Consider the following 16522-nt stretch of genomic DNA (forward strand, 5'->3'; position numbering starts at 1 on the left):
GGATGGATAGTGGCAAAGCAGTTTCTGAAAGCCAAAAATGTATCTTCTGCCTCCGCACCTGACACAAAAAACTTCTCCGAGGTGCCTCTTGACATGCTGATTCCATGGTGTGGTGCCCCAGGCCTTCAGCTAACAACCTACATAAGACAGAGTTGCACCTTCTAGTGGCTATGTTAACACCTTCAATTGCCTGGCCCCACTTATAGTTTTGGAGTGGACATAACAGGGCTGCAGCTACTCTCAACTTTCTTTAGATACTTGAGGGGATTTTTCCCAAACTGTCAACATGCAAAAATCATTACACATGTCCAAGCCTTTCCCTTTTGCGAGAAAGTTTAAAGTCTGCATTAGTGGGATGTTGAGAGTGAATTTAGACCCAGTTCAGCAAGGCACTTCAACATGTGCATTACTTTAAGTGTGTGCTTAAGGCCCACTGAACTTAAGCATGTACTTAAATACTTTGTTGTACAGGGACGGGACTTAAATACTGCTTAAATATTTTGATAAATCAAGGCTCTGATATTTGAGTAGGTAAAATAAGCAAAGGAAACATGCCACACAGCAGCCTTGAGTTGCCCTTTGCTACATTCTTCTGCCAGTTCACTCTTCTGAGAACAGGCAGTCAAATTGCGGAGGTACATTTTAGACAAATTTGACCTGCTCAGAAAGAAGAGGGATACATGTCTGTATGCAAAATGAAAATGTGTGCAAGCCACTCTTAGATGCGGCCTCATGGATACGTCAATGAACCTGAACTCAGGAGACGTGGGTTCAAATTGTGGGTCTGCCATTGCTTTGCTGGGCAAGTCATGGCCCCTCCCTGTGCCTCAGTTTCCCCATCTAATAAAGATATTGCCCTCTTTTGCAAAGTGCTTGCAGAGCTATGTAAGAGCTAGGAATTATTATTACAAGAGTTTTTTTTTACATACTCTGAAGCACATATGCAATTCAGTCAAATCTTTATTGCCCACAGATAACCCCCCAGACTATTTCTCACAGCTTGTATAGCATCTATCACCCGAGAATCACAAACCTCTGTTAATTAATTCTCACAGTAGTCCTGTGAGGAAGAGAAGCATTATTATTTTCCTCACCGTATAAGCAAAGTAAACCGCAGCACAAAAGAGTTAAAGTCAGTGGCGAATAGACAGTCCACAGCAGTGCCAGACATAGAACCCAGAATTCTGCTGCTCCGGCTCATGAGGCAAGGCTAGCCACAGGCATATATTGTTTGGTAAGAAGCACTAGAGCTTTTCCCCCTTTGTATTAGTCAAGCTCTTTGATAAGTGACTCACCTGTGGGGCTCGATGGAGGCTGTAGAAGAACAATGATTTTCTGCAAAGTCCCGGTACTTCTTAATGTTTCTTCAAACACTGTTTCCCTCCCAGATATGTCATAATTCATTGCTGGTTCATCAACACTGAGTACTTACTCTGAGGAATGAACGGTGGGAATACAGAGCTAACACTTTCGATCTTGTTCCTATCATCTCAGCATGTATCTGAAACACCTTTTAAAGGATTTTTTTACACCACTCAAATATGGCAGACTGAATGTCTGCAGGAAGAGGAGACAGAGCCTTTTATAGTTAGGCTGTCAGTTCCCCCAAGGACTAGGCTTGAGAGCGACCAAAAGCTGGTAGGCCACCCAAAAGCACTCAGTTGTTATGTGAAATCACTGGTCATCTCATAGTAGCAGAGAAATCCTGTATACAGTGGACAAAATATTCCTGTCTCAAACAGCAGGCCTGGGAAAGGTGCAAGAAACCCTGCAGGAGGCAGTTACAAAATAATATGTCCACAGGGAAAGTTGAGAGGTTAGAGGATTTCTTATGTCCTGAAGCACTAATGTTTATATCCCTTCCAAAATTTGGGGGTGGACGTGTGTGTGTGTGTTGGGGGAGGTGTAATCCTTACTATAGCAACTCAGCAGAACCTTGTTATCACACAAAAATCCAATCCTTTTTGGAAGCCTGCACAGCTCAGTACAGTTGTCAAGTTTACAGGTATCCACACTGCAAAAATGGCCATCGCATTCGGCACTGGTTAACACCTTAGACAGGCGTCTCAGCACCAAGGACTGAATTCACATGGAACGTGAGCATGGAATCTTACCCTGTTAGGGCAGGGTTGAGGCACATTGATGGGTCAGCATAGGAGCAGCTTGCAAATGGCACTGCCAGTCTACTTGTTCTGTGATAAACAGAGGGTGTCATTATCCCCAGACTTGGATCCCAAATTATTTGACCTATTGTATCTCATAGAACACACATAAGCACCAATAGGATCTGATCAGCATGTTATACATTTGATTAACTTCAGCTCAGTTCTGCCGGCTTGGAATACATACTAACTATTACCACATTGATGGCGAAGAGTGAAATATGACATCTAAAGGGAGATCACCTGATGGGCAACCATATAGATTATATTTCTATTTCTTTGCCTCATTAGACAAACTAATCTATTTCCCCGTTAACGCAGATGTTTGCTTTGCATCCCAATCAATATTCCTTGCAAAACCCAAGTTCCCAACAAGGCATTGCAAAAATATCAAAATCTATTCAAAAGCACAGTTCTACACAGACACAAACCATCAAATTCTCTCTCTTCTTCACACATCAAATGCAGAGAATGAGAAAGGCACTCCACCAATACAGTATGGTCTTATGTGGATCATAACAGAACTGAATAACCTTTACACAATTGTTCAATCTCAGCAAAATATTTCATGCTTCAAACATTTCATTGTTTCTTGAGATAGTGATAATTGCTCATTGATGTTGCTTTAAAAAACCAAAAAGATCACTTACCTGCCAGAATATGCTGTCTATTGTATTTCCAAGAAAACCATCTCTCCCTTCTGAAGATACCAGCTTAGGTCCAAGAATGGTCATAAATTCATCAAAATCAACCTGGCCATCCCCTGGAATGAGAGGAAAACTATCAGTGAGTCTTAGTTGATTGGTATCTCAAAGGTCGCTCAAAAGTCCATGTGCCAACTGGATAGCTCTGCCCCCTGGAAAGAAAACAGGTTATGAACCAGTGAGTGCATCATCCAGACACCATGATCACCAGCAGAATCACATCTGTTGCATGGGAAACAGCTCATTTCCATTCTTATTAGTGGTTTAATATTATATTACTATCCAAAGAGCAGCCAAGATTGGGGTCCCATTGTGCTAGGTGTGGTACACATGGAGATGAAAAGGCTGTCCCCAAGCCCTGCTGAGGTTACAAGCAAGTCGCTTCTAAAAACCAAAGGTTCTTGAGCATTTCAGCAAGACCGCAACTTCCATTAGCTGTAGGAGGGAGGCAGCGTGGCAGCACTGGACTGGGACTCAGGAGACTTGGGTTCTCTTCCTAGCTCTGCCACTGTTTTGCTAGGTGACTTTTGTCCCATCACATCATCTCCCTGTGCCACAAATTCCCCATCTGTAAAAAGTGGGGATAATGATACTGATCTCCCTTGTAAAGTGCTTTGAGATCTGCAAAGGAAAAGGCTCTGTGTAAGAGCTAGGTATTAATTAATTTATTATCATCATCATCCTGTTTGTAAATCAGCCTGTAGAGAGTGAAATCTTTCCAAACTCTAACGCAGGTCCAAGTCCATCCTGCAGCGGAGGTTCCCATACAAAGAACAGCCAGGCAATAATGTAACCACAAAGCAATTCATATCAGCTTTCATCAATGTGTATCTCCTAAAAACCCTACGTACTCTGTATGCAGAGAAGACAGTGTAGACTCGGATCCAGTGTCGTTTCCAGAAAGAGGAGACTCTTCGTGCAACTAATGAACTCAGCCATGACCCCGCAGTAGATTGTCTGTTTTGTAAATGAGCCCTGGCGCTGTCTGTAGTGCATCCAAGTATTAATTATCACCTGGGAGGACTTTACAGAAGGATTCATACAAAATGCCAAGAAAGAAAGAGAGCGATTCTGTAGTGGTTAAGGAATCTTTCAAATACTTTGCTCTTCCAGGTTTTAAAAAGGTGAGCGCAATGCACATCTGCTTCTTTGTACTTTTCAGCTCCCTAGCACCACACCACCAGAGCACCTCACAACCTTTTAATGCATTCATCCTCCCACCACCTCTCTGAGGTAGGGAAGTGCTGTTCTCATTTGACAGTTTGGGAATGGAGGCATAGAAAGATTAAGAGACTGGCCTAGGGCCACATATTGAGACCAGGTCCACATTAGAAACATTTGCGGGTATGGCAATGTCATGGAAAGGGTGCGATTTTTATGACAAGCCCTAATATAGGTGCAGTTATGCCCGCAAGAAAGTGGTTTTGCCCGTATAGCTTATGTTATCCAGGGAGCTGATACAAAAAGCACTCTCTTGCCAGTATAAACTGGCTACATCGGGGGGCTTTCTAGTGTTGTTCTAGCATAGACGTGGCATTAGCTGAACCCGGGTGTCCCAGGTCTCAAGCTAGCACCCTGATCATTGGGACCTTCCTGATTCTCTTCCTGATCCTGCACCCATTGAACCCAGTGGGAACAGACTAGCCGGACAGGAGTTGGTGTGGGTTTTGTTCTTAAATTATCAAGAATGAATCACTATTAAAAGATCAGACTAGAGCAGCTCTGGACAGTGGTCATTAGGAAAAAGCCAGTGTTCACCGGGGTATCTTAGATACTGCGGTGTGTGGTTACTTCTGAGTAAATACTGATTAATGGCAACACCTCCATTTGCATGTGTGCGTGTGTTTTGTGGGCTGCGGGTATTTGCCCTTTTAGTGTAACTAAGATAACTGTTTGCTGTTCTCCATTTGTACGTACGCCTCATTTGTTGAAATCTATATAAACTAAATTCTTATCTGAGCAGAAAAACGCTGTCAAATAAGCCGAGCAGAGATTATTCCCTTTCCAGAACGATGATCTCTACCCACTCAAGAGTGCAGTCAATAATTTTCAGGAAGACACGCAGAGATGGAAAAAACATTCTGAGGGGAAAGCAACAAGCATTGCTCTGAAGAACATAGCAGGGATCCATAACAGGCTCAATCCTGTCAGCTGCTGAGCAGTCTTGCCCCAAACCAGCAAGGCACTTCAGTTTGCGCATAGCTTCATTCATATCATTGGGAATGATCCTCACACACTTACAGCTAAGCATGTGCTTAATGCGTTGCTGGATCAAGGCCAGAGCACTCAGCACCTGATAGAAGAGTCAATGCCAACATTCATTGCATAGATAGTCTGTTTGGGGCGAGGTGGGGATTGGGGACATAGGGACCCACATCTTTGAGAGCAGATTTTTGAAATATTCATAGGCAGAGAGACGGTGCGGTTTTTGCTTCCCTGTGGGAGACAGAACTTTGTGACATCAAGTCAGACTGTATCAATCACATCACACTGGATCACGTTGTGGAATGCAATGCAAGGTGACAGTGAATTCAAGATGATGTACACTGCAATGCCTTGCTTAGAAGGAAATGCTGTAATAGAAACACACACTACCTTACAAACTGGGTTAAAGATATTAGCCAGATTATCAAGAAAAAAATTTGCATTTTAAATAGTGACTAGTATGTGACCACACATATATTTGCTTCTTCATGTCTGACCCCAATATACTGAATTATCCACATGACATTTTCTACTAGAGACAGTGTCATTTCATTTACTAAGAAGAGAAGCAGGGAGTGCTGCATAATAGAACAAGTGTCCAGAATTCTGGGCTCACTTTATGACTTACTAGAACTTTGGCCAAGTCGTTTATAGTCACCACTCTGTGCCTCAGTTTACCCATCTAAACATAACGACTACTTCAGCAAGGCTGTTCCGGGGCTGAATTAATTGAAGTTTGTACAGTGTTTTGAAAGCCTCCAATGAAAGATGCCACAAAAGTGCAAAGATATTTTATTTCCTTACTTGCTGCACTTTCAGTTAAAACTGGTGACTAGCATATGACCTAACCAGAACCAGGATTTTACATAACAGAAAAGATCTCTTTGACATTTCTTTTAAGCATAACAAAATAAACACTTCCCACCATCAGACTCACAAGAGATCCTGTATCAGAGATAGAAATCACAATTTAAAGCAAGAACTCCTTTTATGGTATTCAACAGTCAACAGAAAAATCCTTAAATACCAGTGTACGGATCATGGGAAAACGAACATGAAGGGCTACTTTCTGTTCTCAGGTAGACCCCCATGTAATACTGCTGTAATTGCAGAATTAAAATCAATGGGGTTTCTCTCAGGTATAAGGTTCTGTAAAGGGATGATGCTGAATGAATTTTGCTCCCCCTCAGATCAGCAGGAGTTAAGATCGGCTCAGAGGACTGCTCAGCATCTTCAGGGATCAGACCTTAACTGAAGGCAGAATTTGATCCACAGTTGCTCTTACCTCACTCCCTTAACAATCTCAGCTAGGTACGTATCTCATCGGATTATAATCCGCGATGCTTTCAATCACATTCAGTACCTATACCATGCCTACAGAAACCCTCGTTGGCAGAGATTATTAGCTATTCAGAGCCACTGAATGCCACATCTTATTCAGAAATTCTAGGTTTCTGCAGAGATGGGGCCAAGACGCAAAGTTTGGATCCAAATGTGACTGTCCCAGGCATTTGGGGGTGTTTGGATTTGCTGGCACTCTTCAGCCATTAGACAGATAGAGCTGAGTCACACAAGTATGAAGCCAAACTTCCTCAGGGTTTGGGTGGGCTTGAATCCCATGTTCTGGTCTGAGCCCACCTTCAGCTTTATTAGCGCACAGGTTTTTGTGTCATGCCCAATTCCTGCAGTTCTCTCTATGCCAAGAGTTTTGTAATGTGTCCACCGTCCACCTTCTACACCAGTCTCCCCTTCCTTCAACCTGCAATTTTACATTAATTACCTTAGCAAATCCTCTTCGCATTCAAGGAACTACCGTCAAGGGCAATTTGACCAGCGAGGCAATCTAACGCAAATTAAACAGCAGGCACAGGGAGTGAGAAGATGCAAATCCGTTGCTTGTTCGGCTCAGATATTCCATTTCCCTTTTAGTGATGTAGAGCAGTATCCTCTTTTCCCTGCTCTCATCAGTTTTAAATGAGGAATAAGTTTATAAACCTGACCCATACTGCGCTCACTGCCCTGATTGATTATGACAATCAAACACTACTATGACTTATTTATAAATCCAAGGTGCATAGAAACTCTACTAACACAGCCGTACAAAGCACATGGCATGTCAATGCCTAAATATTTGTAGCCAACCGCACTTCAAAGCTTCCCAGCAGCGTGGAAAATAGAGTAACTTTTTCAATAGTGGCCAAGTTACACCTACTCCTAACTAGTAGGTCAGACTGCAGGACTGCAACCATGGCCATGTGAGAAATAGAGTTGAAATAAGGTAATACACAATGTGGAAGGTCCGCACTATGCATTATTCTTCCCTAGAGCCAGTCCACTGGCTTCCCTTTGTCTACCTAAAAGAGGATTTTTCAAAGAGTTGCTCTGTGAATTTTTCTGCCCGATCCCCTATAATACAACCCACTAACTGTCTTCCACTGAGGTCAAAGTGGAAGATGGGCTGGAAACTGTATAGCTAAAACCTTGCATAACAATGAAAATATAGAACATATGTCATTGCAGTGTAACGTTCATGGGATGAACTAGACCCTGTTCTTGTCATTATCTCTCCTCAATGCACAGGAGACAGTATTCTAGCAAACAGATGCATCAAGTTACTTGCTGTCTTCCTTGCTGCTTAGTTCCTCCACAGCCCTAAGCAGTCTTGCCCTGCTTTAAGAAGACCGAACATAGCACAGGGCCATTATCCGTTCATTGCTTGGGTTTGGTTGAGCTCTAATGACAATGAAGAACCTGGTTTGCTCCCATTTCCTGGAGTGGGATCGCGAAGGGAGACCAATGCTCCAGCAGTGAGAAATCGCTCAAGGACAGTGGACTTTGCAAAGGTAAATACATTTTCAGGCAGAGATTTTGATGCTAAATTAGCACGCAGGGGAACACTTCCTGAAAAACCCTGGCCACGGCACAAAGGATAAGGCATATATAAAAATGGAGATAAGAATCTGGTGTGTGTGGACTGATAAGTATCCACATTTTTCTTGTGTTTGACCTCCCGAATGCGGCTAGCTGGATATATTTGAATTAATGAGGGAGTCACTTGCAGCTTGGGTCACAAGCATGCACAACCCTTCCGTTCATTTTTATTCTCTTAATAGCTAGCGGCAGTGATTCTCTGTCCTGCTCTGTGTCACTCTTTGCTGCCGTGTGGCAACTGTGTGTGAAAATTATGGGATTTTGGGATTGCCACCCTGCTCTGCTCTAAAATTACACAGCTACAGCCACTGAGCTATTTTCAAGAAAAGTTGTGTGCCTCTTTCATAGACTTTAAAGCCAGAAGGGATCATGCAGCGCTGCCTGCTCCCGGCCCCTTCACAAACTCAGTTTGAAACCCTCCGAAGGACATGCACCAGGGCTCTTTTATTGTTCGTGCCTATCCCCACCACCTACGATTTACATATCTTACAGACCAACACCCTGGGAGACCGCTAGCTTCTCCTACCAGCAGGGATCTAGAGCTCCTTGCTCCTCCCTTTCCTGTCTCTCCACCTCTGCTTCCTCCAAGCCAGCTTTATATAGCAGGCTGGCCACTCAAGCCTGCAGGTGCATCTCCTCAGGTGATTAGGGCATGGCCTCCCCAGCAAGTCCTAACTAATCCCCCTTTTTAAGCGGAGCTGGGCTAACAGGGGCCTGGGTTGGATCTCCGAGCCAGCCCCCTGTTACAGACCATTATGATCATCTAGCCTGACCTACAGCATGACACAGGCCGAAGAACTTCACTCAGTAGTTACTTCATTGAATATATAACTTCGGTTTGAGCTATAATGTCTCTTTTAGAAACTATCCAATCTTGGTTTAATGATCGCACATGACAGACAATCTGCCACATCCCTAGATACGTTTTTCCATCATTAATTACCTTCACTATAAAAATGGTGCCATCTTTTTAACATAGGTGTGTCTCTGAATATTTGTCTTCAGCATGTGGGTTTTCTATACTGTGGGGGAAAAACTCCATTTCACAAATAAATTAATTACACCTGGGGTGAAGGTGTTTGTTTTGGAGGGGTCGGAAGGGCAATTGGAGGATGGGAAGGACAGCGAAGGAGCCAGCTATATACAAAACTATAATGATATTTTAAACGTATTGTATAAAATTGTTCAAAGATCTCCTTGCACTTTACAAAGATTAATGAAAAGCCTCACAATAATAATAATAATATCCACTTTTCACAGCTGGGGAAATTGAGGCACAGAAAGCCATAAAGTCACTTGTCCAAGGGTAACGCAAGAAGCAAGTGGCAGAGTCAGGAAGAGAACCCAGGTCTCTCTGAGCTAATGCTCACTTACACGCTAAGTCCCACCAGGCAATGATGCACGAGCATTCTAGCATGAACTCAGATAATACACCTTTTCCATTGCAAAAGATCCTGGTGGCCTTTACTTTGTGAAGCTCTTACGCCTCCGTTGTTTGCAGCAGGGCTTTGACAGTGGGCACTGGGAAACACCAGAAGGCTGCACAAGTGCCTTTTCTTTGTCCCATGAAATTCTGTTCAGATTTTACTGAGACACAAACTGTTAAATATCACCAGGCCCTTTCTCCCTTGCTCCTCCTGAACAAATCACAAAAACTTGCTATCACTGAAGATACATGAACTCTCTACAGCTCACTGTAGGATGAAAGACACATGTCTACAAACGGGGGATAAATAGAAATTATAAGACCCCCTTCAGGACATACCCTTCTAACAGTTTGGCTGTGAGGCGTTGTACATACCCCAAACTTAACTGGCCTCGGGACAGTGGTTAAATACCTCCATGAGCAGCCCATCTTTTTGGGTTGCTGGTGAAAGTTGGCAGCTGTGGATCATAGAAGGGTAAACATAAAACTCCATGATTTGGTTGGACTGGGGTTCCTAGCTGAGGGAAGAGTTGGATTTGCATCCACCCTGTAAAGGGATCAGCTGGAGACCAAAGACAAGGAGCTAGTGGTTTGTCTGTCTGTTCTGCCCACAAGGAAGGGAACCCAAGAATCACTCAGTTTTACCCTGGCCTGGGATCTGCCTGCGAGAACCAGAGGGCTGAACTGACCACCAAGTCTTTGCATCCAATGATTCTATTATCTATCCACACTGCAAGTGGGGTAATCTTAGAACTTCCCATTTGCACCTTGTTTCAAGGGACTGGCCTTTGTTCATTGCCCTTGCAAGGAAAGGGAGTTCAGAACTCTTCCAAGGACTGAATGACTGTGTCCCCATTAGAAGGGACTCTCAGCCTATTCATATGAGCCAGCAGGACCCTCTCTAACTGTTGGCCCTGCAAGACAGTGATCGAAGACTAGGACTGTAACTTCAGCTCAGGTGCTTCCACCTGGGAACGAGTGATAGAAGCTTGTTGTCTAACACCAGAGATCAAGTTACCCTGATGAGTATCTATTTAAACCTCAGCCTGGTAACCAGACCTTGGAGATGCAGATGTGACAGCTGCCATCTTGACCCACATACCAGGGACCTTCTGAGCTAAAACCATGAGCTGCTACAGTTTGAGCTAAAGAGCTACAGCTCTGGAGCTGGGGGCTGTAACAATTCATATCCTCTGTGGAGCCGCACGCCGTGGGATCTGTAACATACACACACCAGTAAATTAAACCAGGGATTCTAAAATGTCATTGCACCGCAACCCCCTTCTGACAACAAAAATTACGACACGACCCTAGGAGCGGGGACCAAAGCCTGAGCCCTGAGTCCCGCTGCCCTGTGGTGGGGCAAAAGTCAAACCCCAAGCCCCTCCCCCCAGGCCAGGGTGGGGCCCAAAGCCCCCAGGACTTCAACCCCAGTCAGGGAGCCTGTAACCTGAGCCCCCCACCCAGAGTTGAAGCCCTCAGGCTTCAGCCCCAGGTGGTGGGGCTCGGGTTGGCCCCAGACCACAGCAAGTCTAAGTCAGCCCTCGAGACCCCATTAAAATGGAGTCACAACCTACTTTGGGGTCCCAACCCACAGGTTGAGAATCGCTGGGTTACACAACCAGAGAGACTGGTGCTTGCTCTCCACAACATCTATTACGAGTCAAAAATGAGCAGGTTGCTTTTTAGCACTTGGGTAGAGGAGAGCAGTCCAACGATAACAGCAACTTACATTGCAGTAAAAATTCACCAGGCATCTGTCAAGTGATATGTCAGCTCCACACAATCCCTTGGAAACCGTATAACCTCAAAATTACCTCTCTCTCCAAATGACTGCACTGCAGGTAAACATACTACAGGGCCTGCTGTCCCTGGCTTGCCTCCATGTCCTTTGGCTGTGCCACTAGGCCATCGGGCCAATCTGCTGCAAGCTATCAATACTTATTCTGCAGAAATAGCCTCCTTTGCACTGCGGAGGCTATCATTAGGAGATGGGAGAGTGATGGCTATCAGGCAGTGTGTAAAAGTGAAAGGATTATTGCAGATCCCTTACAATTTCAGAAAGTCTTACATGTTGCAGTAGATGAACAGTTTGCCAAATGCTCAGCTAAAGCAAAAACAGGTCAAGCTGGATGAGACCCTAATCATTTTTGCCTAAGAGGCTCCCAGAATGGCAAGAAGCTCTGCAATCATCATTGCAGTTACCAGAGAGCTCTGCAACATTTGACACAACTGGGAAGCTGATAATTAAGTATGAGGAACTATAGACACAGTCCATACAAACTGCCCACGCGCGCACACACACGCGCGCACACACACACAACTCCTATGTTTTTTTTTTAATTATTGAGGTTGCAAAGTCAAAGATGGAAGTGCCAGAATTTAAAGATGCAATCCCCAAGTGCATTAGGATCCTGTATTGATCACGTACTGTTTTTAATACCGAACCCTGGCCTCAGTCAATGCACAAGATGTCTTCAGGTAATGAGAGAGCTGTTCAGTATTTCTTTTTCTCCTCATCACTCAGTATGTGGCCCCAAGCACACCTGCCAGACCCTGCACTGAACATGGAATTTGTTATTGCTCATTCGCTTTTTTTTTTTTAAATGGTGTTCATCAATGTAGTATCCTACTTGCCTCACAAACAATCATTCACCTTCACAACACCTCTGTGAGGGGGCGGGGGAGAGTAGCATTATCTCCATTTTACAGTTGGGAACTGAGGCAAAGGAAGATCGGGCGGCCAACTTTTGTGCAAATTTCCACTCATTTTCAATGCCCAACTTGAGACACTATGGAACTGATATTTCAGGGGTACTGAGCAACCACAGCTCCCAGCTGTACTTGTGAATGCTCAACACTCAGATTTAAGAAGCTGGACAATAATCAACAATTAGTGGCTGCCTGAAAAAGCGCTGCTCTAAGTGACTTATGTGAGAAGTCTGGTAGAGGCAATGCTTTCTAAAAGCCCTAGTTAATATGCAACGGCCATATCCCATTCCCCGCCCCTCACATTTGGTTTAAAGCACGGGAGAGAAACTCATCCTAAGAGAGTTAAACTATGAAATTACATGTTGAGAAGCTTATGAGCCAGCTCTGAAGTCAAAAAAAGGGAGAGAGAAGCATCTAACATCTGATTGTCAATCTAGTAATCAATTTACTCATCCAGCAATCACTTAGTTTACCAGACCAGCTACGCTTATTTAGATCAGACGATTAGAATGAATTAAAATATAATATCGATGGTAATATGGTTTAGTCTTCACAGCACTGTGTAAAAGAAAGAAAGAAAGAGCCTAAGATACTTTTTCGTAACATTTATCCAAGATGCTACAGGCTTCTCCTATTCAACAATGACGGAGTAAAAGGAGGAGAGCTCTAAAAATACTGGTCGTCAGTGAAAAGTGAACAAAGATCCATCACTGGATCCCATTTCCTATTGAACTGGAAAGCACATTACAAAATCTATTATTGTACAGAAGAGAGGTATCTTGCCCCCATCCCCAGAACAAATAAGAGCAGCTGTAAATGGCTTTTACTAAAATAAAAAATAGCTGGACTTGATAAAGCTCTTTAGTCGGAATGAAAGGTTTGTCATGTGCCTGTAAGGGGTGAGAGTTCCTTAGGATCATCCAAGTCAGTGTCACATAAGTAAAGGCTAGTCTGATTAAACCAGTTTTGTAGTTGAGCTATTCCATCTGTCAGGTGGATGAGTCTCCCAGCTAAGCAATATGATTTAAGCTAGCAGAACTTTGTAGCTGAGCAAGGTCGTTTTTCACGGACAAGGAACAAGTGAAGTGCTTGTGGCAAGCAATCTGTTCTCTTCCTGTTGACTTCTTAGGGCAGATCTACACTCGAAACGCTGAACCAGCGCAGCTGCACGAATGCAGCGCTTTAATGAAGATGTTCTATGCCGACGGGAGAGAGCTCTCCTGTCGGCATAGTAATCCGCCTCAGCAAGAGGCAGCAGCTTTGTCGGTGGGCAAAGCTCCCCTGCCAACACAGAACTGTTTACACCAGCACTTAGGTCAGTACAATTATGTCGCTCAGTGGAGTAGATTATTCAAAGTAATTACACCTCTACCCCATTATAACGCCACCTGATATAACACTAATTTGGACAGAACGCGGTAAAGCAGCACTCCAGGGGGGCGGGGCTGTGCACTCCGGCAGGTGAAATCAAGTTCGATATAACGCGGTTTCACCTATAACGCGGTAAGATTTTTTGGCTCCCATGGACCGCGTTATTTCGAGGTAGAGGTGAATATTCAAATTATACCAAAGTAATTCTGTAGTGTAGGTTTGATCTATTCAGTGTAATCAATCCAATTCTGCCCTACATGATTTTGGCCCATACAAATAACTAAAGCATGGTCTACACAGAGATCTTGTACCAATATAACTCTTTCAGTTACAGGTGTGATTTTTTAAACCAAAAGAATTACACCAACCCAATCCCTAGCGTGGATGCACCTATAACAATATCAAGATGCCTTATACCAGTATAACTTATCCCTCTTCCCATATGGGAATAGCAAAATTGGTACACCTGTGTCCACACTACAGTGGGGTCGTACTGCTTTAACTATACTGGTACTGCTTCAAAGACGGGGTTGTCAGAAGTGCCCTGAACTAGGATAGATCATTTTGTATAGTATAGAAAAGACTATTAACCCAGAGAAATTGTCAAGTCATGACTATGTGCACCATATGAGGGGATGCTTGGTAAGGTTCTGTCTACGCTACAAATGCCTGCCCTGGCCTCACACCACTTCCGGAAGCAGCCGGCACGTCCCTGCGGCCCCCAGGGGGGCAGGGGTCTCTGCACACTGCCTCCGTCCCCAGCACCAACTCCGCAGTTCCCATTGGCTGGGAATTGCAGCCGATGGGAGCTGCGGGGGTGGAGCCTGCCTTAGCCCGCTGCTGCACCGCCGACCAGAAGCCACCTAAGGCAAGCGGGGTCAGGGACTCCGCACGCTGCCTCTGGAAGCGGCCAGCAAGTCCTTGCGGCCCCTGGAGGGGGGGCAAGTGGCTCCACACGCTGCCCCCGCCTGCAGGCGCCACTCCCGCAGCTCCCATTGGCCGTAGTTCCCAGATAATGGGAGCTGTGGAGTGGGCGCTCGGGGCGTAGGCAGTGCACAGAGACCCCGGCCTCCTCCAGGGGCCGCAGGGACATGCTGGCCGCTTCCGGGAGCAGCACGGGGCCAGGGCAGGCAGGGATCCTGTCTTAGCCCCATTGTGCCACCAGACTTTTGGTGGCCTAAAATCTCCCAGTTTGGCTTCAGTAGCCTCCGGAAAATAGAGCCTGATTCTGGGAGACTCCCGGCAAAACCGGGAGGGTTGGCAACTGTATTTCAATCTTGTAACAGCTCAACCTGACTGTACCCCAAAAGTAAGATCAGAAAAGGGAGCGCTAGAAGAATCCCTAACTATGAGGGAAGTTTACACAATGGGGCCAACTTCTCTGCATTATGGGTATATAGCTCCATTGATTTCAATGGAGTTTTATCTACTTATACCAGTGGAGCATATAGCCCTAACAGTTACATTCAAGCATCGTGAGTCACAGATTCATCTTTTTTATTTCTAGAGGCTAGTTTAAATGGTGGGCTCACTACACAGGAAAATGCAGTAGTTAATATGCTGTTTTTCAATATCTTTATTAGCTTTCCTGCTAACTGGCAAATCATACAAACAATTCCTTTTTTCTCACAGAAAATACATTTTACATACTTTCCATCCCAAGGCTATAAAGACAGAGCATCCCAACTTGCTAACAAGACTGCAGAAAGATAGATATGTATTCAACATTGTAGCAACATGCATAGAACTTGGAGGGAGGAGCACAGGCTGCAGAAGGAAGAATCTGAAGAAGGCACCAGGAAGTCAGTCTGTGTGTACATGGCTAGAATACTAGCTGCCATCACAGCATCTCTGTAAATAGTTATCTTAATAAAAAGCTGGTTTAATGTTATAAGCATGGAGTCCTTCATGTTATTATCCAGCACATGGTCCATGAAACACCCATGATTTGTAACGTTCAAGTTAATGTTATGCAGTTCAGCATATAGGAAGGAACACAAGGCCTAAATTACCTCAATTGCACCCCAGGCAATGGAAAAGTGAATATGTTGCTCTCCCCCAATGGCATCAGTGGGCCCTGGGGTGTAAGTCAGGCAGAACGTGGTCCATGGTGTCAGAGCACATATCACAGATCTGAGGAATGACATCCAGTGTGTTCATATAAGGCCATTGTCCATCTGGGGAATATTCAAGTGTATTGAACAACCCTCTGCTGTCTTAGCGTGAAATTCATCCCAAAGCAGAGAGCCAACACACAATCTAAGACCTGCTTGTATCCTCAAAACAGGGCATAAGCATTGCCTACCCTGCACAGGATGCACCTCATCCTTAAGGGATGAAAGCACTGGTCTCCCCCCGACACACACACAGTAATGAGAAGCAGTTTTTCCTCACCCTACTCTATCCTATTTTACTTGGCTTGCTATACCACCTTCATTAGAGTAGTATCTCAGCCCCTTTCGATAGCGAGTAAAGCAATAGGACTGTGGTAATTTATTAAGTTTCCTTAGAGACCTCAAATATTCCCAATATATTATTTTCCCCTTAGTTAAAAAAACAGTTTAAAAAATTACTAAAATATTTCTCTCTGCAGCAGCCACCCTTCTCTTTGGCTGAACTGTACCTTTGAAAACAGTAAGGAGACTTTACAAATTAAAAAAATAAGCAGTGGCCCTTTTAAGAAATACAATAACTGCTCTGACCTGCGGTACCTGCCTCCAGTGAGAGCTGCGGAGTTTGGTATTCAGGGGAAGTATTTTGCATTCAGTCAGGCTGGGCTCGGGAGAAGGCAGCTGGATGCTTACTCCTTTGCAAAGATACGAGAGGAGACGCACAGGCCAGGGAATGTGCTGGTAGCATAATATGCTAAATTGTGTTGTTTTCTACCTGACCCACATCATGAGAGGCGGGAGGGCAGCGGAGTGGCAGCAGCTCTGTGGAGGTTCCTTTAGCCATTCCGTCTGCATAAGGCTGGTACGGGGAAAATGGCTCAGTTAGCCTTGGGGGAAGCA

The 16522-nt window shown here is 44.6% G+C and overlaps 1 protein-coding gene and 1 long non-coding RNA gene across 2 annotated transcripts in view; one reads left to right on the top strand and one right to left on the bottom strand.

Moving 5' to 3' along the window:
- CALN1 (calneuron 1) overlaps positions 1-16522 on the bottom strand; it is a 163823-nt gene that overhangs the window by 75353 nt on the left and 71948 nt on the right. Inside the window, exon 4 of the mRNA XM_044994122.1 lies at positions 2813-2925. Coding sequence (XP_044850057.1) covers positions 2813-2925 — 113 coding nt within the window. The remainder of the gene's footprint in view (positions 1-2812; positions 2926-16522) is intronic.
- Positions 5775-7806, top strand: LOC123353195. Its single transcript, XR_006574428.1, has 3 exons — positions 5775-6150; positions 6262-6382; positions 7652-7806. It is a non-coding gene; the product is annotated as an uncharacterized LOC123353195 (long non-coding RNA).

Source organism: Mauremys mutica, chromosome 19 (assembly GCF_020497125.1).
Source record: "Mauremys mutica isolate MM-2020 ecotype Southern chromosome 19, ASM2049712v1, whole genome shotgun sequence".
Classification (NCBI taxonomy): Eukaryota; Metazoa; Chordata; order Testudines; family Geoemydidae; genus Mauremys; species Mauremys mutica.